Genomic DNA, 22,496 nt, shown 5'->3' on the forward strand with positions numbered 1-22,496 from the left:
TAGTTTCCACTGAGGAAGGCTGCTTCACTCAAAAGAGCCTTATTCATGCTAAACCTTTTGAGACTGAGATAGAGAGAGTTTGTGTTAGCCGTTCAGGCTTTACTTTGGAAGCTGAGGTAGCCTGTAGATAAGAAGAGTGTTGAAATGCAGCGCTGGGCCTCTTTGTGAGATGAAATGAACGATTGAATGCTCACAGTGAGGGGACATTCCCCATTGAATTGGAATTCTAAAGAACTGTCGCAAATTCCATCTCAGGATTGTTTTATGTGGAGGTCATATAGTTCTTTTATGGCTCTGTTATATTTTAGATTAGAGGTGTTTGAGCTGAGCTGCAGCAGTTCTCTTTCAGGTTGTGTTGTGGACAGTGTTGAGTTATTGTTGATTTGCAGCATAGCTCTCCACCTGATGCTTTTATAACTGATGAACTGGAATGCAGGGAGTTTTTAAAGGAAAATATATTGCATGTTATCGTTAAAAAGAAGAGTTTTTTTTGTCTGTCTGTCTATATCATTCCTTCTGTCTGTCTGTTGTTCTCCCTTTCTGTTGTTTTTCTCTCGGTCTGTCTTTCAGATGTATTTTTTGTCACTCAGCTGAACATCTGCTACTCTTTGCTAAATATTTGGAGTAATTCTGTAAGTGCCCCAGTCAATTATTTAGCTCTGCTGACAGATGAGACTCTAAAGGAAGGGAAGGAGTGGATGCTAGTCGCTCGTTGGGCATTTATGCTCACAGGAGCACTGTAATATTTCCATTTCTAGCTTTGTTTGCACAATGTCTGTACTTTCTTTTGCACTGGAAGCTCCTGTCACCAAGACAAATTCCTTATGTGTGTAAACATACTTGGCAATGAAGCTCTTTCTGACTTCTGATTTTTAAAAGCCTAAATTATGAATTGGTCAATCTTTGAATCGTTTTTATCGGAAGGTCACTATATTAAAAAGTCAGTCCTATTAATTTATGTTCAACCCATGCTGCATTGACTAATTGTTTTTGGATGAGCATTTGGCCAAGCAATGCTTATCCTCCACATCATTGCTGAAACAGAGACAGAACACAAGAAACAGCTGCTCATGCTCGCGGTTTTTATCAGCTGTTTAGACTCTAATTCTGACGGCACCCATTCACTGCAGAGCATCTATTGGTGAGTAAGTGATAATATATTACATTTCTCCAAATCTATTCTGATTCAAACTTATCTACCTCTTAGCCTGCCTGACGGTCAGTACATTTACATTTTTAGGTAAACCATTTCTTAAAACACTTTAAACAAGGTTAATAATACAAAACAAACATGTGAGTTGCCTCTTTTTTTCTGATGGAAAAAAATAAGATGATCAGCAGTTTGTGACGTGTTTTGCAAAGTGCGGTTGGTTCGGGCCACATGTACTGTAGTGTGGGAATTAGACTGAGAGATTTTCAATGAACAATGCATGTTAGCTCTATTGTGCAGCAGTAATCTGTGCCCCCCATTGTGCCCATGCAGAGGAGTTATTGTTCTCAGATCTGTAGTCCCACGATCCAAGCAAATCCCTTCGTCATCTCCTCCAGCTGCAAACGTAAGAGTTCCTCAGTATGAATGAGACTCTTATGCCTGTTCTGAGTAGTAAGAATAGGCATATTGGGAAGATTTTCCAGATGATTGCTATGATGAAGAAGTGTGGTTTGTATTAAAAGGTAATGTACAGGTAGGAATGTTGTGTGCCAGCTTAAACACAACATAATTGTTGATTTTAAGCATATCAGTATGTCTTTTTAGTTTTGCATTTAAACTACCATTCAAATGTTTTTCATGTTTTGCAAATGAGATTTTTATGCTCACCAAGGCTGCAATTTTTTTTTTTTTTTTTTTTTTTAATGCATTTAAAACGCCAATATTGTGAATAATTATTACAATTTCAAATAACTATTTTATATTCCAATATATTATAAATATTTAATATATTTAAAAATATTACTAACAGAGTTTGAAATACATTTTATTTATTTATTTCTGATAGAATATCATAGAATATGTTCCATGAAGGTAAAAAGTACTACACTACTCTAAATAGTTGGTGCTAATGTGTTATTGATAACTAAAAGTAAGAATCTGTGTGAGCCTGAATTTTATATAAACCAATATTTTCCCCATTTTCTCCCGTTGTGCTTTGGTTAATGTGCAGAATATTGAAAGAACTGAATTTCCATTAGGGGACTGATAAAGTTTTACAGCATGTGAATACTGAAGTCCTGAAACTTTCTATAAAAGCTCTACAGAAAAGTGAAGTCTGTCAATCTCTTTCAGATTTTGTGCTGATTTGGCTGTGTACAGTCACTCTACTGTTTCTCTCTCTGGAGCTCAGCATTCACTGACATTTCTGCCGACCAAACAGAGAGAATGCGCTCAGATTTGGTGTCCTATTTTTGTGTGCATCTGTGGGGAGAGAAGGCAGAGCGTCTCTTTGACACCCACCTCATGATTCTTTGACTCCTTTTACTCTTCACATGGGAAGATATTACGCTTTCTACTGTCTGTCCCTACAGAACAAAATGTCTGAAATTCCCCAAATCCTGCTTTCATTCCCGTTGTTCTCTTCGTTATGTCACTGTACTCAAGAGTATCCATTTTTTCCTCTTTGTCTCTCTGTCTGTCTTTAAGTTGTGTGCAGCTTTGAACACTCTGTCTCCGCTGAGGTTTCTCTTGCTGTGAGGCTGTGAGAGTATTTCTGTGTTTTTGTGTGTGTGTGTGTGTGTGTATGTAATGCAGGCAAAACCCTGAAGTTTTAAGATTTACATTTTAAAAGTATTCTTTTATTATTTATATAATTTATAATTTATATATTTTATATATATTCTAGGGCCGGGACTCGTTTAAAAAAATTAATCTAATTAATTAGAGGCTTTGTAATTAATTAATCGAAATTAATCGCATTTTAATCGCATATATATATTTGACCTGAGAACAGTGAGAAGTAATTTTTTTTCACATGGATTGATAGTATACCATTGAATAATGACTGAATACATAAGCTTAAGCAACAAAATATTGTTTATTTTTGTTCAACCAAGTCTAGCAGACCAGTACAATTTTTGCCATGAAGTGTAGCAATAGCATATTTAGAAACAATTTAGAAATAGTAAATTTCAGAAATTCAGGAAGCTTATAGGTGCTGGAACCTTCTGTAAAGTGTTTTTTTAAGTAAAGCACAAACTGTCAATTACATTCAGAACATTGGAAACCCTGACTATTAGAAAATATCTCTCTGTTGCTTCAGAGGCCATAACATACCAAGTCCAACTCAACATAAACTGTTGCACCAATAAAATAATACATAGTTCAACATAAAGTGTAAAGTCCACGCTAGCTGCTATATGTTGTGCGTTGAGGTGATACTTGAGGCTCGATGTGCTGCTGCGGTGATATGCGAACGCTAGTTGGTGCTCCAGTATAATTGGTCCGCCGAAACTCATTCAGTGAGAAACGTTCCGCGGTGCAAAAATAAGTTATTAAAAATGCGGATTTTTTTTCCTGTAATTAATTAATCTTAGTTAACGCGTTATTTTTTGTGTAATTAATTAATCTCAATTAACGCGTTAAAGTCCCGGCCCTAATATATTCTTAAAAGTGCATTCTCAAATCAGATGAAAAAAAAATATATAATTCTTTTGAGCGTTTAGGTTTATTTTTTAATGAATTTAGCAGTTTTATCAGATTGGCTAGCTTTTTAAAGGGGGCAAAAATAGATGAATAACTTGATGCAGATTGTTACAAACTCAATTAAATTAAAACATGTTTGCTTATTAATAGTAGCATTTTTTTTTTTTTTTACCAAACCCAAACATTTGAATAGTATGTCTCCTCATGTTATCAACTAGTTCTTAACAACCAACTTATTCTTGAGAGATTGTTTAGTTTTGGATATTTTGTTTATTCTTCTCCCAGCTTGAACTATGCCAGTAGATCGTATGTTATTCAAAAACTAGATAATTTACATACAAAATGTTGTTGTTGTTGTTTTTTTGCATACTGTTACTTTTGGAGAAAAATTGCTTGCTCATGCCTAAGGGACTCAAGATTTACTTTTAACTAAAGCACCATCAGAGTTTTTGAAGTGAAACAAACCCATGAGGAGAGCACATCTGAAGAGTATTTCTATTCCTGAGATTGTATCTCATCCCTCAGTAAAATCTTTGCTAAATTTGGCTCTTAATTATGCTAATATATTATCACTTGTTAAGGGAAAGCACAGCAGTGATTTTCAATACTGCTCTTGCAGTTTCTCTCAAATTGTTCACCTGATAATATGCTGCTCTTGAAAGAAAGATGATTAGACTAAAATTTCTGTCTACAATATATTTGGGCTCCAGAATAAATTGCAAGATATTTTATTACAGTGTCAGAATGTCTCCCATGTGGCATTTAGAAATGTGTTTTATTGCCATTTAACCTCTGACCCAAAACCTGTCACTGCGAAAATAAAGCTTGGCATTTTTTTCCTGCAGTTATTTCTTCTGTTACAGAGAGTGTGTATTTATTTTCATCAGATCTTATTGAACAGCTCTGAGGCTGATCTTTGTGCAGTGGAGACCATTATAGAATGTCAGAATTGAGACATATTGAATCGAGAAAACTGGAAGGGAGCAATTATGGGAGGACCAGAGGCAGTTATTCATATGACATATTATTATGAGAGTATAGTTTTCGGGAAAGCTGAAGGTGATTTCATTTATATTTCAGTCAGGACCACTCTGTTTGAGTGAAAATATTGTCGAGGTCCTGAACTTTATATTTGGCAGCAGGATTCACTTTTAAGGGTCTGAGCTACAGTATCCACAGGCAAACTTCACTGAGGTTTGATTTTTTTTTTTATGAAATATTTACCTCGTGAAACGTTGGATGCGATTTATCTTCATAATGATCCATTTCTCCATTGTGAACATACATCAGTTTGTTTCATCATTATTTTCACAACATATTTTATTATTTTACACCGTTAACTAATACATGACTAATTGTAATATCTGTTTTATCTGATAATTAATGCAAAATAATAACAATATACATGCTCTGCTCATAGACATATAATGATTTATGCTTCAGATCTTTCACAAAACAAATAAACATTGATAAAAACACATGAATCAAAACAGAGATCTTTTAATTAATGCAAACTTACCATAATTACAATGTTTAATTGTACAGTTACAGTTATAAATTATGTTATCAAATAAAGTTAATAAAACATGCTTTATCAGAAATCTCTGTGCATCTCGTTTGACAGTCAGAAACCTTGATCTTACGTAACAACAAAATCAGCTCTTTGAAAATGTATTGTATATTTGAGTAGTTTGTGTTGGAAAGAAGAAATCCCTGTGGACTGATTAACCTGACGCTGATCCTCATAATCAACAGAAGAATAAAGCAATCTCCACGTTGATGAATTTTTCACACAGAGGTACGCAAAGATGTAGGGAGGATGTTTCCCTATGTTTTTGATATACCACTATCTGTTGTTAAATTTGAAAATTATTAATTGTATACATTTAACCAAGTTTCGTATCTAAAGTTTCCCTTACAGTAAATGCCAGCGTCGCAAGACCAGAAGTATGCACACACTCGCATCACTGAAGCTCACGGCGCCATCTTGTGCACCTAGCCCATTGCCAGATATTTTAATATGCAGTTACATATACCAGTAGCATAACACCCTACTGTGAATACTGTGAACTATTGAACAATTTGAGCAATGTGAGCAGGGTAGATGATATATCTCCATAAGCGAGCAGTTAATAATCATGTATCTGCATAAGGGGGAGTTGGGGATGGGGGAGGGTAAGTGCATGTCTGTGCGACAGACTATGGCAAGTGTGAGTACGGATGATCTTATATATCTTCTAGGGGTGTAATGGTACGTGTATTCGTACCGGACCATTTCATTACAGGGCTTTCGGTACGGTGCACGTGTGTACTGAATGACACAACGTAATATTTTGTGTACGGAACATAGGTACATTTTCGTGTTTCCAAACAAACATATTAAGTGACCAAATTAAGCCTCCGCGTTCAGCGCAAATCCCACCCTGCAGCTGATTCTAAGGCCAGTGACACACTGGCTGTGTGGCGTGAGCATGGCGTTTCTGCTGCGTGTCAGTTGCGTGAGAGCTGCTTTGCCTTTTCTTTGTCTTTACAAACCAGAATCATGCCTGGCGCGCTGCTGCTACTGTAGGTGACATAGAGGGAGGCCGCCGACAGACCAGGATCTTGTCTTCACGACAACAATATCTATACTTCTTGTTGAACATAAATATAAAGCCTATTGATAAAGGACACTGTCAACAGTATTTAAATAGACTATGTTTGACAGGTGCAATATGCCAGTGTGTCACCGGCCTAAGGTTTTCAAAAGGCATCACGCGAGTGTTGAACATCACTACAACTAGGGAAAAAAATGATTGTAATTAAAACGCAGCTCCCGTTGGCATTTAAACAGACCTTTGCTCTTAATTCCGATTGGGCCAACGCAAAATCTGAGGGATTGGTAATGCTGCACTGTAATCATAGTTATTTATATTTTTCATTATATTTTATTATATGGTATTGGTTTGAGACTGAGAGTATTTTATTTAGTGGAGAACTTTGCAGCAGTATTTTATTTCTTATTCTTTTTTTATTTTATATATATTTTATTAAAAAGTATTAAAAAAGTAAACAAATTGTAAAAAAAAGTTTATAGTAATAAACAACCTGCAGTTTAATGTTTGCATTTCTTTCCCTTACTGTACCGAAAATGAACCGAACCGTGACTTTAAAACCGAGGTACGTACCGAACCGTGATTTTTAGTAGTGGGAGGAGTTAAGATCAGCTGAGCGTCAGCTGATGCTGCAGTCACGCAGTGGTCTTCATGTCTTCACATTTTCTCCATTTGTCGCTCAAACTAGATTTATTTGAGTTTATGGTGATCAGCTCTCCTTCAACATTTGCTTATTCATAATATATTACAGAAAAGTAATCCACATGACTCCTGTCCATCAATTAATGTCTTGTGAATCAAAAAGCTCTGAATTTGTAAGAAATTAAGGCCTTCATTAAGGCGTTTTAACTTGTTTCTATCTTAAAAATGAATCTGTAATCCATATTAATGCTTCATCCAGTAGACTGTTTTTGCTTGCACGGTGCTTGATATGTGCATATTTCTCTCCTGATTTAGATGAGACAAATGTTTTTGCTGGAGAAAGCAATAATATGGAGGACTTGGAAATTGAGCTGGTAATTGATGGACTGGAGTCATGTGGATTACTGTGTGATGTTTTTCAGCTGTTTAGAGACTCAATCTGACAGCACCCATTCACTGCAGAGAATCAATTGGTGATGTAATTCTAAATTTCTCCAAATTTGTTCTGATGAAGAAACAAATTAATCTGCATCTTGAATAGCCTGAGGGTGAGTATATATTTTCAGCAAACTTTCATTTCCACGTGTGCTATTCCTTTAACTTGAGTTGACACATTTTTGAGTTGTTGTTGATCTCGGTGAGATGTCAATCATCCTGATCTAAAGAGAGAGGAGGTGATTTCAGAAGTGCCAGAGTAAACTGTCTATCTTTCTCTCTCCCGTCTTTCAGCATCTCCTGCTGGAACAAATGCAGTTCCTGCTTGAGACTGAAGAGATTTCCACTGAGCCGTCATTGCTGATTTCCTACTGTTCTTGTGTGGGGGATATGACTCGGACACTTCTTAATGAGTAGATTAGATAAAGTAGATGGAGAGGAAATTTAGGTCCGAGAGAGACAGTGATTAAGTTCATTCCTCATCTGTTCCTTCTCTTCTCAGTTTTATACACTCTCCCTGCAAGAGGCCTGTGTTAAGTCTGCATGCTGCACTAATTGCAGTGGGCGTTTTTGTGCTATTTAAGCCTTTGTTATGCATTGATAGGACACCTCACACATTCATGCTTTGTTTAATGAGTATATGGGTTTATCATGCAAAATCATATCGTGGCAGCATTGATTTAGATGCAAATTAAAACCAAAAACTTCAAAGGAAACAAACTTCCTGTGTCTTTGATTTTCTTTTGATTAAATATGGTCATTATGTTTGCGCAAATAATATTTCTGAGCATGTTCTGGCAGAGATTTAAATGTGTATGTGGGCTATATATAATTATTGCTCATGCTTGGAAATACATATAAGGCTTTTTGATAGGAAACAATAGCAACACACTAAAAAGCTCTCACTCAGAGTTTAGCAACACGCTGGCAAACCCGTACAACACATGGCCAGATTTGCAAGTGCAAGTAGTACTTTTTCTTCATAAGATGCAAAATCTAGTTTTTCCTTCAGTTATTATGTTCACATTACAAATAACTGCCCTCCTCAGTCTGTGTGAGTGAGCGCCCCAGAGAAAGATCCACGGAGAAGACCTCATCACCTTGATGACCACCAGCACAAGACCACAGGAACCAGAAAAGTCCTCTGCACAATCTGACCGGTGTTGCAGTCTGGAATTAAACCACACCATGCTGGTTTCATCAGGCCAGAGGAAAACTACCCCCTCGACTGAGCCTGGTTTCTCCCAAGATTTTTTCTCCATTTCTGACACGATGGAGTTTTGGTTCCATGCCACTGTCGCCTCTGGCTTGCTTAGTTGGGGACGACTGACTGACTGCACAGACACTATTGGAAGAGAGCTGAACTGGATGATGACATCACTGAATCATCAATGAACTGACTTTAGCTGGATAAATGACTTTTTTGTCATTGTCCTCTTGAATTATTGACCAACTTTTTTCCTGTTTGACACTGTAAAGCTGCTTTGCCACAATCAGTATTGTATAAAGTGCTATATAAATAAAGGTGTCTTGACTTGACCACGCACTCAGATTATCTATCTTGCATAATATTCACACTCTCTGAGTCACTCAGGTCAAGGATATCTGGTTTGTTGAACATAATAGCCTTTAGTGCCTAAACACTCTAAGATCTCCTGTGTAAAATTGACTGCTGTGGTCATGCAGTTTTATCCATAAATCTCAGCTAAAGAAAAACATTATTCAACATCATCTCTTATCGGTTGCACCTGTTGCATATATTCATGTTCTCTGTCTGTCTGTCTTTCTGTGCTATGTATTGTTCTAATGTTTTGTCTGTCATTTTTATCTTTCTGGTGTTCTGTCTGTCATTCTGATCTTTCTTTAATGTTATCTGTCACTCCATCTGTCTATCGTTCTCTGTTCTGTCATTCTATCTTTCTATCTCTCTTATTATTATTGTTCTGTCTATCTATTGTTCTATCTGTCCTTCTGTCTTTGTTGGTCTGTCTGTCTGTCTGTCTGTAGTTTTATCGTTCTAACTATCCATCCGACTATCATTCTGTTTATTTTTCTATAATTCTGTCCATCTATCACTTTATCTGTCAATAGTGTCTGTCCCTCAATCTTTCAATCTCGATTGGTTTATAAGATTTACAATTCTCAAAACATTCACCTTTAAAGTTTGCTTTGACAAATTTTGTCTTTTCTAGCTAACAACAATGTATAACATTATGGACTGCTTTTCTCTTTCGCTTGACAGTTTCTGCTTTATTTTGTTTGGAGTACACAGTTTATTGCCAAGAAGGCTGGAGATGAGAATGCTGGAGAGAGAGATTTCTCTATCTTTGTTATGAGACTTTCTCTTCTGCTTTGTTCATCTCATTCACCATCTCTGTCTCACTGTCCCTCATTCCTCTGTTGGAATGAATGGATTTGTATGTTGTAAATAGCAGCACCTGTTCAGCAGAGATTAACAGGAAGCAAAGGGTTATTCTGGGCATAAGGAGGTGTCCTCTCTCTCTCTCTCTCTCTCTCTCTCTCTCTCTCTCTCTCTCTCTGTGTGTGTGTGTGTGTGTGTGTGTGTACTGTAGGTTCAGCTTGGTGTTGAAACATTATGGGAGTTTGATCAGATTGGCTGAAAGAGAGAGAGAGGCTGCATGTCCCTTATAGTATAAAAGGAGAACGCACATATGGGGAGATATTTTTGAACATTATGTGAATGTGGCCAATTACTCATGCCAGATGAGGAGCATGTGTTTGAATGTTTGGGTATGGCCGTTGAAACAGTCCTGATTCATTCTTGAAATTTAATGCCAATTTGGGCAATGCTATCTTCTATTTTGGATGCTCTGAGCTTCACACATTTGTTGTAGCACACTGAAATGGCAGCTTATTTGGCACTTAATTTGGCACACTTGACTTGAAAACCATGTGTGTCTGAACAGGCACGTGTGGTGAGCTATTTATAACTATATAGTTGTTTTTTCTGACTTTCTGTAAGTTGTGCCACGCATTCGTACAGTAAGTCGGAACGCCTACCTACATTTGCTGAGTTTTGCAAAATATGCTTATTTGAGAATTTTAGATGTATTTCTAGACTGTTGATGCAAGACTTAGACTGTCATAAAGTTAGTAGTAGAGATTATATCATATTGCAGATTTTCAGCAATGCCTTAGCCTTTAATTACAGGTGCGTGCACAATTTTTTTCTCTTAGAAAAGTCTTATACGCAAATAAATGACTAGTACTTTTGAAAAATAACATCATTTACATGACCATATACCATATTGGTTCAGACACACACACACAGTAATCATTTTAACCAGTCTCTTAAAACACAATTTACCCTATGTTACATCTGACAGGGAGTTTCAAACTTCAGATGGTTGTCATTTCATTGTTCCTAGAGCCACTTTACGTCAACCTTTTGGACAATCCAAGCACATTTCCAGCACACTGAGTCTAATTATTTGACTATGAATACTTCTATATGTTGTTCTTTAATTCTGTCTTTTTCTATATCTTTGTTCAGCACATCATTCATTAGACTGTTCCCTTTTTTACAAGTAAGCAATCAAGTCAGATCACGTTTTTGTGTGTGTTTGTGTGTTCATAGTTTTAAGTAGCTAGTTCTGATCTGTTGGAGCAGAGCCAATCATACAACTTACAGTATTTTCTTTTGCTTCATAATCATATTCACAGACTTATACGATCTTTCTCTCTCCACCTCTTCGTCCCTCCCTCTGTAGTTCATGATGGATAGACTGTCTGTTGTGAGTCCTGATTGCTAAAGGGAGTTATTGTGTCTCTTAGCAGCCCACAGCCTGTGAAAGCTCCTCATTGTTCTGATGGTCTCTCTCCCTCCCTCACCCCCCCTGCTTTGATGATGCAGGCCATGACAGGGGATATCTTCTGCAGTCTTTTTTATTACATACAGAAACATCCAACTGGATGGTCTCATTTAATTTAGGTGTGTGATCAACATGAGCAAACAGACAGGAAGGAAGGTAATCTTACCAAGCTGTCACCATTAGTATTTTTTAACCTTGCGATCTTCTTTAATTCATAGTGCATTTGTGCACATTTTTATTCCTATGTGAAGATATTTTAGTCAACATTACAGCCATATTTATCAAAGGATGTACTGTTCTGCCACATTTGTGTTCCAGATGCAGTTTACCACAGCGAGTGTTGCGATAAATTGCTGTTTTCCACCGCAGCGAAACGTCCAACGTCAAACGTGATAGTAAATCAGTCTCCTGCTCTGTACATGCTCGCAATGATTCTGTTCCCACTATATGTGCATGTGTGCTGGCGTAGTGTGTGTAGATCGGGCCTAATGTGTTTTTAATATGCGTGAAGCTATGTTGAGAAAGCAGTAAATCAGAAGGAAAGAAGTTCTGCTAGACCAAAACGTGATTGTGTAACTCGGTGGGAAATGATCCAGGAACAGACCTACTCATGCACTAATCAAAAACACAATGAGAACAGAGCCAAACTGGCAGTATTTAATGTCAGAGCTGTGGCATAGAGGGTAGCACACTCTTGACATATTAAGCTATGGTGCTCATGTGGTATATGAATGGAAATGTCATAGCATCTCAATGAAAGAAAAGATTAAAAAAATATATAACACCATATGTGTGTGTGTGTAGTGTTATGAAAAATGTGGTGGACACACATCAGTTTTTAGAACAGTGACTTTTGACCTCTTCATTCTGTTGAACAGGTTTATAGAAATGCTGGTATTTGTCTCCTAGACCTTATCTTATCACAAACACTCAGCTGTATTGAGTCTGACACTTAGCAGCAGTTGAGTAAACAGTGCTTGACGGTTCAGATTTTCCCCCTCTCTCACTTAGGCTCATTCTGTCTGGACTTCCGTTTAGGAAGTGGCTAGAAAATGGTTGAGGACTGTTTTCCAACTACTTGAAACTATTCAACGGTATGTTTGAAGAAAGATTGCATGTGTGTATCTGGATACTCGTGTTAGTGTGCAAATGACAAATATGTGTAGTTTTAGTAGATAAGACACAAATAAATACTGTGTCTCTTAAGGTCAAGGAGAAAGGAGATATTAAGTCCCAGTACTTGGCAGCTACTCCATCTGAGTCATTCTCCAAGCCCATCTAAATGCCTAGGTGTCGGGAGAATGGATGGGGTTTTATTCTTATCTCATGTGTGCTTGCTGAAGGTTTTGAAGAACTAGTTACTCAAATCTTTTAAATCAGTGCGTCAGAGAGATTTATTCTGATTTATTCAGTGACAGTTTCTAGCAAGTTCACCATTAGGCCAGGAGATGGTGCGAGTATGAGAGTCTTTTTGTCTGTGACTGAATCATTTACTTAAATAAATGATTTGCTATAAAGCAGTTTATGCTTTCTAATCTTCCTTACACTACCAATCAAAAGTTTGGGGTTGGTAATATTTTGTGTTCACCAAGGCTGCATTTATTTGATTAAAAATACAATAAGAATGGTAATATTGTGAAATACTATTACAATTTTATATCACAAGTATTTTATTAGCCAATATTTTCAAATGTAATTTGTTCCTGTGATGACAAAGCCGAATTTTGTGTCAAGTGTCAGCTGAGCTTTAAAAAATCATTTTAAGGTGCCGGTGTCATGAGTATGAAACTTCTTATTATCATCAATGTTTTTAATGGTTGCTTCATACTTTGGTGGAAACTGTGATCCTTTTCAGGATTCTTTGGTGAATAGAAAGTTCAAAAGAACAGCATTTATTTGAAACCGAAATCTTTTGTGTATTATAAGTGTATAATCTTTTGTAACATTATAAGTGTATGCGCAGTCATTACTCAAATAAAAACTACAATCTATCCTGATAAAGACCCAGCACATTTATTAAGGATAATAGTCAATTTGTTAATTTTTTTATTTATTTTTTTAATGGGATGCTTAAATCAGAGCTGACACCAATTAAATTAGCAAGACATTGAAGAGAAAATGATCAAACGGTATAATCTGTAGTTGTTTCTACACGAATCTGCCCTGCTTTCGATGTTTGGCCTGGTTTTGACTGTCCGAGATTTGCCACGCATGTAACCACAGCAGCTGCAGTCTGGGCTTAAAATATGCAGGGTAAGGAATGTGTGTGAGAATAGCCAACAACTGCCACTCAGATATGCACTGTCATGACAGAACTTAAATGTAACCGTGTGTGTGCTTGAGTGGCACACCTGTGGATGTGTATAAACTTGCATCGAGTCTTTAAGGATATGATGGTTCAAGATATTTACGGAGGCTGTTGGTGAGGATGTTTGGGACTGATTCCTTCAGGGCTAAATCTGACCCAGTCGTATTTGTTCAAATTCACCCCTCTGTTTAGCTCAGACCAGTTTAAGATGCTGTTGTTGGGGGTATTCTACTGTTTTAAGCAGATCTATGCAGGGAAAGAGCTGGATGTCCTTTCAGAGCATGATTAATAGACCGGCGGGCCTTTGTGACCTTATTTATGGTGCATTCACTCTCATTATTAAATTGTTTAAAGGGCTAGCGGTGAAGATAATCACTTTGATGTGGATCACATTCAATAATGCCTATTGAGTACCAAGTGGTATTGTGCTTGTAGTTTTTAGACTGGTGAGATTATGCGGGGAATAGTTCGTCTGTAAATTTTGACTTGTGTTCAAGGCAGTGTGGCTGTATCTGTGGGAGCTTTTCTCCCTTCGGGTGTGTTTTGACTGATGCTTTAATATTAAAGTGTGTAGGGGAGATGTGTCTGCCGGTGGGTTAATATAGGATTGATCTGTGTTTGCGTTTCTCACTGCATCTTGTTCATCTTGGATGGCCTGAGGGTGAGAACATTTTCAGCACATTTTAAATTTTGAGTGAACTGTTCCTTTAAACAATTGAAGTTGCATTTTAAAATTGCACTTTAACTGCCATTTGAAGCTTGGCAGGTGTTAATTTTGGACCCAGACGCACACACTACCTTGCTCTCAGGAGTGGTCATTTATTTTCATAAGATTCTAATGAGGGAAATGTAGGGCAAACATTTTTCTTTTAGTACAGGAAGTCCTTCAAATGAATAACATGTTTCATTTCTCTGTTGTCAGAAGCTCCAGGGTGGATCTGTTCACCACACGTTAGCGCCTCAACATTCCCTCAGTAAGCATCTGTTTGACTGATTAATGATCTCCTGCATTCAAGTCCATCACCATCATCTTTTTTTTTTCTGGACTCTTTTGCTCCAGTATAATTCACAAATTTCATACACGTTGAACAATGGAGTATTTATTGCAGATACAGGACTCCTATGGTTCACTAATTTGCCCAGAGTGCTTTGGAATAACAAGAACAGAGATGTGAATTCAGCTGTGAAGACTACCTTATCTCTGCAGGTCGAAAGATGGCATCCATGCAGTAAATGTGAGGACAAAAATGTCCACAACAAACATATACCAAGCATTGATGTTCTATTTTCAATAAAGAAACTTTCTGGTGGATATGATAGGTGGAACATCAGAAGCTTTTTCCTCTATTTTAGGACTTAGATTCGTAATTTTTCTAGTCAAATGGGATCTCTGTCGTCACTTTCTTTACTACAGGAAGGGGGAGGTTTGGGGGGGTTGGTGACTTTCTGTCAGGTCAGATCCCAGCAGAAAACATTGATTAGTGGTGGTTAAGACATCTATAACAATTATTATTATGTAAGTATTAAATGTATATGTAAATTATTAAATACTCATTTAAATTATTTCTTGGGGCTGTGATGTCCATCTCTCTATTTTTTTCCCTGCACAGTTTCTAGCATGTTTTTTTTTAATCATTATTATTCTTTCATTTTATTTTACAACTGTAAGTTTGTAATATCAGGCGCCACACCACTAATAAATAGCTTCTCTCCTATATATATATATTATAATTATTGCTACATCTATTAAATTACTAGAATTGTTGGGGTCGCAACGTCTGTCTGTCTCTCTCTTTTTCTGCATGTTTTTAGCATTTTTGAATGTATTTTTTCTGTTTATCTCACAATCATAGTTATGAATTAACTAGCACGGGTTTATTAGCTTTTTCATCCCTAAAGCTGTTATTGACAGGGTTGTTCCTTTTATCTATATTGATATCGTCGGCATATTATAATCCACTTGGATAGATGGCTCCTTAGAGCGACTGCTTCTGGCACAGATATGCTAATGTTTGTAGCAGCTAGGCGTTAGACACACTGCAAGGAATGGCCTAAATTAAACCTACTATACACCCCTCCAGCACAGCCCGTGGGTTGTTAAAATGCCTGTGTAATTTACACTACAATAAGGGGATCATGCTAGAGAGGGGAGTGTGTAAATGCTTGATTTAGGATACACACTTACACAAGGTTTGCTGGTTTGATCTTTAGAGGGAGCATCCATGGAGAACAGATTTAAGAAATAAAGCACAGATTGTTTCATAAATATTTTTAGTTATGTTGTTTAATAGGCATACTATGACATTTTGGCTCTCAACAAAATTATGTTCATAGAGCAGATTGATGAATTTGTTGACTTGTTGCTTCATGTCCAATGAGAGACTTTTCTTGCCAATAAATGAGAATGTGCTTCCAATATAGTGTGCAACACTTTGTAGAGGGCTTCAATATGGAAATTCCTCTTTCCACAAAACAAGGTGCATAGAAATCGTTTACTACATCCGAAAGTGTTCCCCAGAAGAGTATACATTTACATTCACACAACTGACATACGCTTTTAAGCATGTTACATCGGACATTCTCTTGACTTGACAGTTGCTGTCATTGTCAGTTGTTCTTGTTTTTTTAGCAAAAGGATAGCATTTAATTAATTAAATTTTTTAAAGTAACATTATCAATACATACATTTTTGGTTTTAATATTTTTATTATGGTAACTGCTTTATCAAGTCTTCAGTGTCACATGATCCTTCAGAAATCATTCAGATATGCTGATTTACAGCTCTGGAAACATTTCTTATTCTCACTGTTAAAATGTTTCTTTGTGTGGCCAACAAGCCTTTAGTCTGTTCTTGGGATTGATGTGCAAGAAATACATTATACTAAGAAATAATGTAACCACCTTAACCTAATAAAAATCTCTGAACTGTCATTCAGATGAAGGGCCTGTACAGATCAAGGGTTAATGCATTTCACAGGCAGTTTATTTATACCATAATTCCCCTGACGTTCTTGTTTACCCCCAAGGAGATACTCACGCGGCCGATAAAACTGGTCTTTTTTTTTCTTCGCCCACAGCGTGGATTGATTCTGAGGTCGTCTGTTTGTGATTGGATTATACATGAAGGAATAGTTATTCCATCAGTTTTGCTCTGTTGTGTCTGAGGGGGGTGCATCTGGACTCTTTATCATTCTCACCTTCCACTTCATTACTACTTTGTATTCTCAGGAGTGTCGTTGTTAGGTCTCTGATTAAAATGAAGAAAACGGCGAACTGAATAGAAAACTGAATGGAATATCGAATCAGTGAGATAAAGGTGGCAGCCTTCAGCTATCCAAGGAGCCTGGCATTCCTCCAATGCAGACGGACTATGAGTTAGTGCTTTTCCCTCAGGGTTCGACAGAATATTAGTGTGATCTACTGCCTGCCGAGAGAGAATAGAGGTAGCAGGAGTGGATAGAGAGTTATGGATCATTCTAGCTTTAAATTCTGATTGGATGAGGTGTGTTCGAAGCTCCTGTATGGAATAGCCTTTATAACTGTTGCTTGGCAAAAATAAACTCCTGCAGTTAGGCTAATGGACTGTAACTTACTTAATGGACTGGACTACTTAAACAATATTTTCATTATTCTAATTGGTACTATAATTAAATGTGCTTATTTGTTGAACAGTGCTGTCTGTATCAAATCAATCCGGTCAAATCACTGTTAAAGCATGGCCTTGAGTGCCTTGTTGCTTCAGTACGCAGAAATGTAATCTGCTGAAACGTTCTTTGAATGGTTGCATAGTGGTCATACAATGAATGCATTATAGATTTATCTACCCCTAGATGACATGTAGAAACCAAAATAAATGTGCTTGGTCACTTTAGACGTCAGTCAAATGGAGTCCTCCTGTCTGGGTGGGTGGTTCTTGGCCAGAAAAAGTCCTGTTCTTTAAGACTACAAGAAGTGTAATAGACTCCAATAGGGGTTCAAATTTAGAAGTGCACAAATATATATATGCTTGGCTCTGCCTGTTAAATAAAACCTGAGCAGAGCCCGGTCAGAGGGTGTATTATGAGAAAAGCTATGGTAGGACAACTAGTCGTGGATCGGGTGCTGGTAGTTGCTTTCCTGCATAAACGGTAGGGTTGGGTCGACAGACGTTACCATCATCCATCGCCAGTGGCTGACAGATATCACGATGTAGAGCTAGCAGTGTACACACACACATTTGATTTGATTTACATTTGATTTTGATTTACATTTGACTATTTCTGTCATTGATCCGCCAGAAGGTTCAGAAGTTTTCTGAGGTTTGCATGAATCTCTCTGTTGCAAAAATATTGCAGGGATGAACATGGATGTTCAGAAAAAAAAGCCTGAACTACCACAGGGCGGTCTTTTGAGCTTTAGCATTCTAGATGATAATCCTTCTTCTGTTTCTCTCGTATCCTCTCAGGTGTCCGTGGTTAACCAAAGCCATCTCTCCTGTTGTGCCTCTATACAATGGCATCGTCTTTCTATTTGTGTTGGCCAACTTCAGCATGGCCACCTTCATGGATCCTGGAGTCTTTCCCAGAGGTATGATCCGGTCGTAGTTTAGCTTTCTCCATCCATTCTCTGTTTCACATGTCTGGAGATCCAACAGTAGGTTCTTGATTAGAACGTTCTGAAAATTGCAAGTCACACACACTATTGATGTGAACACTGAAATGTCTGTTTCCCAGCGGATGAGGACGAAGACAAAGACGATGATTTCCGAGCTCCGCTTTATAAAAACGTTGAGATAAAGGGAATTCAGGTCCGGATGAAATGGTGTGCCACGTGCCACTTCTACAGACCTCCTCGCTGCTCACACTGCAGCGTGTGTGACAACTGTGTGGAGGTGAGATGCATACTAACACACAGACCAACATTCCTGCCTCATATAAAATCATCACAATGCCAGCGCTCTCACAAACAAACACATACTTTTCTTCTCACTGTAGGACTTTGACCATCACTGCCCATGGGTGAACAACTGCATAGGCCGGAGGAATTATCGTTACTTCTTCTTGTTTCTGCTGTCTCTAAGTGTTCACATGGTGGGCGTGTTTTCCTTTGGCCTGCTGTTTGTCTTACACCACCTTGAGAGTCTGAGTGCGCTCCACACCACTGTGACGTATCCTTCAATGAGAAGCAATTATGATAGCAACTATGATGAAAGCTCATTTAGTTATATTTAATAAATGTGTGGCAGTGGCTATACACTACTGTTCAGAAATAGGATTCTATTTTTAAAGAAATTGGTCATTTTATTGAGCAACGATACATTCATTGAAATGACAATAAAGTAGGGGTGTAACGGTACGTGTATTCGTACTGGACCATTTCGGTACAGGACTTTCGATACGGTGCACATGTGTACCGAATGACGCAATGCAATATTTTGTGCGCGGAACATAAGTACATTTTCGTGTTTCCAAATGAACATATTAAGTGGCGGAAGTCTCCACGTTCAGCGCAAATCCCGCCCTGCAGCTGATTCTGCTGGCAACACACTGGATGCGTGGCGCAAGCGTCTCAGCCGCGTGGCGTATTTGTTTTTAATTCGGCTCCCATGTTAACAGGTTAGAGCTTGCAGACTGAGCCACGCGGAAAACGCGTGCATACTAAAAAGATGTTTATATGTCATTTTGTATACAAATACATATTAATTCATCACATTTTGATATTTGAAAGTCTATTGGTTGACATTAATTCAGATATTAATGTAATTTAAAAAATAAATAAATAATTATCGATTTTCAAATATTGCACCTGTCAAACAAACTCTATTTTGCCGTCTATACTGTTGACGGTGTCCTTTATCAGTAGGCGTAGGTGTGTAAAAAAAAGTTGATATTGTTGTCATGAAGACAAGAGCCTGGTCTGTCGGCGGCCTCCCTCTACAGCAGCAGCGCGCCAGCGCCGCATCAGGCACGGTTCTGTTGAAGCAGGCCTACAAGCTGGGACTGGTAATGTTGCACTGTAATCATAGTTATTTATTTATATTTTTCATTATATTTTATTATATGATTTTGGTTTGAGACTGAAAGTATTTTATTTAGTGGAGAACTTTACAGCAGTATAGTATAGTAATAAACAACCTGCAGTTTAATGTTTGCATTTCTTTCCCTTACTGTACCGAAAATTAACCGAAGCGTTACTTTAAAACCGAGGTACGTACTGAACCGTGATTTTTGTGTACCGTTACACCCCTACAATAAAGATCTTTATGTCGCAGATGATTTCTATTTCAAATAAATAATTTTCGATAAGAAAGCAGCAGTAGCATCTGACAACAATTGAATCATTCATTTTAGTTCTTCTTATGTTCTAGGCTGAAAACTATTTTTGTTGTTGTTTTTAAGCATAATTTCAGCTGAAGGAAGTGTTTATTTGTATTTTTAATAAGCTTTTATTTGTATTTAGTTTTTATTTTCCTTAAGACAGGGTGGCCACGCCCACAGTGAGAACTCATTGGCTCAAAATTCTGCTGTGCTCAGCTGTGTATTAAAAATCAAAAAGATTCTGCTTGGCTGTAGCTTCGTGCAGCATTTCTCTTTCAGCAAGGACAGAAAAACACAATAGGTTCCTTGACTCTCCTGCTGTCCAGGCTTGTGGTTATGTGTGTGACTGGCCTGTTCTTCATCCCTGTTATGGGCCTCACTGGATTCCACATGGTTCTCGTAGCCAGAGGACGGACCACAAATGAACAGGTGATCCAAATAACACGGCACTTAAAATCTTAATCTGTTTTGTGTAACAACATGCGCACTTATGCAGGCAGAATTGTGGTCACATGTTGAACACCCAATCAGAATCACCTTGATGTCTTTCCAACCATCTGTTACAAAGCCTGGTATTGTCAGCGCACATCACGGTTCTGTCGGTCAAGGACAGTTGTTTTCCACACTCTTCAGTTTGCAGTAAGTAGGATTCCTCTCTCTCTGTCTGTTCTCAGGTGACAGGAAAGTTCAGAGGAGGAGTGAATCCATTCACCCGGGGTTTCCGTGGCAACGTGAAACACGTCTTATGCAGTCCGCTTGCTTCTAGGTAAAGAAAAAACAAGCTTCCACACACAGATGTATTCATTCTGTAATCAATGAGAGTCTCAGATACATACACGTACCAGAAATGTGTGGTAACACCAGGCACGGTGTGTTTCCACGGCCCCTGACAGCTGATTGATCTATCTTTTGCTCGTTTTTTGAACACACAGTTGGGTGTTTCACTTCACTTTAGATGAATTTACATTAGATTGTGTTATTTTACATTTGCAAAACAGAGAGGATTTAATCCATTACGCTTTAGCAAATGCAACAAATGACCTATGAAGCACCAATCAAAATTTAAATATTTTAGTCACCATGGAAAGGCATTTCCAACTGATGTGAAGATTGTTTTTAAGATCAGTTAAATTGTGTGTGTGTGTGTGTGTGTGTGTGTGCATGGATGAATTTCATGCTGACTTGAAGTACAAAATTAAAACAACATTATAAGGTCAAATAAAAATGACACCATGGCATATAAGAACATTTTATGCAGTGCTCTCGACAACAGTAATGAAGACAGTGTGGCAGTATACTATAAAATCTAAAATGTTTTAAGAAGAAAATATGCTTTGAAATATGTGTGAAGCCATTAAGATTTAGTATAATACTTAAAAAGATCATTCAGAGGTTAAATAAGAGGTTGTTTGTCATAGTAGACAGTCTGGAGGGGTTTGAAAAGAATAGAGGTCCATAGGAAGGTAGACTGTGTCCTGTTTTTCTTGCCTGTTTTATGACACTGTGAGCAGGAAAAGCGTGTAGTACTGAATATTTGAATCAGGTTGTGAAACAATGGGAAGAGAAAGTGATTTCTGTATAAACACCGATCAGAGCCAAAGTTAATGTCTTGTTAAGACTAGTGAAGGCTTCTCCAGAAACAATAGAGGACAACCTTTGTGAGCCCAAAACATAACAAAAGGATGTTGCTATAAACCTTTTTGCCCAAAAATAAACTGTCTGCACACTTGAATCCTTGAAGCAAATTTAATCACCAGGCTTTCGGTCAAACAACCATCCCCAGGGCATACAGACAATAAATGTATCAATCAACGTAACTGTGTTCAAACACATCAGGACAATCTACAGTGATTACCACACCTGTGAAAGCCAGGTAGGAGAGTTGTAGTCCAATGGTGGGAGTTGTAGTTTTTCTTTAACCTACCCAACATACTGAGTTATCTAGGTAATTTACACCTTTACTCCCCATAGGGAAAATCCCTACTACTAGAAACAAACATAAATACAAATATACAAAAACATAAACCTTTTCCCACAAGACAGAAATAATAGGAATAGTTTACCCAGAAATGAAAATTTCAATCAATAAATTCAATCGAATATGTTGATTTGATACTCAAGAAACATCTCTTGTTATTGTTAATGTTGAAAATGACTGATGTTGAAAAATCTTTGCTGAATAAAACGTTCAGCAAAAGATGCAAAAGATCAGCATTTCTATAAATAGAAGTTTTCTGTAACTATAAAATGTCTTTCACTTCTAATCAATTAAATGCATGGGTATATGGGTAAATTGTAGCACTGTTGTCATTTTTTCAACCTTTTTTAAGCATTCGATAACCTACATGTGATTGTGATATACACTCAATCTGACCCATGAACTAACTTACATGCTTTATTTAAAAATATTTAATACATGCATCTTGTTCACTGTTCACAGGTACTTCACTGATCCCAGGAAGAAAATTCCCATCATCATGAAACCACCATTCATCCGCCCTGACCTCTCTAACCGACACATCAGTGTAAAAGTCAGTGATAATGGTATCCATAGTAACATCCTGCGAAGCAAAGTGAGTCCGCAAAAGCTTTTAATTCTGTCTGCCCACAACCTGGAATTTCAATTGTGTATAATCGTTTCTGTTATTGTAGTAAGTACTGCTACACCAGCCATTGCATCAATACAGTCTCATTATTTAGATTTCAATCCTCGTGTCAATGTCCTCATTTTCAAAGGAATAATGTTAATAA

The 22,496-nt window shown here is 37.5% G+C and overlaps 1 protein-coding gene across 1 annotated transcript in view; it reads left to right on the forward strand.

Moving 5' to 3' along the window:
• zdhhc8b (zinc finger DHHC-type palmitoyltransferase 8b) overlaps positions 1-22,496 on the forward strand; it is a 54,221-nt gene that overhangs the window by 25,753 nt on the left and 5,972 nt on the right. Inside the window, exons 2-7 of the mRNA XM_052596336.1 lie at positions 17,894-18,015; positions 18,162-18,319; positions 18,423-18,595; positions 20,072-20,174; positions 20,420-20,511; positions 22,186-22,318. Of these exons, the coding sequence (XP_052452296.1) occupies positions 17,979-18,015; positions 18,162-18,319; positions 18,423-18,595; positions 20,072-20,174; positions 20,420-20,511; positions 22,186-22,318 (696 nt within the window). The 5' untranslated portion in view covers positions 17,894-17,978. The remainder of the gene's footprint in view (positions 1-17,893; positions 18,016-18,161; positions 18,320-18,422; positions 18,596-20,071; positions 20,175-20,419; positions 20,512-22,185; positions 22,319-22,496) is intronic.

This window comes from Carassius gibelio, chromosome A5 (assembly GCF_023724105.1).
Source record: "Carassius gibelio isolate Cgi1373 ecotype wild population from Czech Republic chromosome A5, carGib1.2-hapl.c, whole genome shotgun sequence".
NCBI classification, from domain to species: Eukaryota; Metazoa; Chordata; class Actinopteri; order Cypriniformes; family Cyprinidae; genus Carassius; species Carassius gibelio.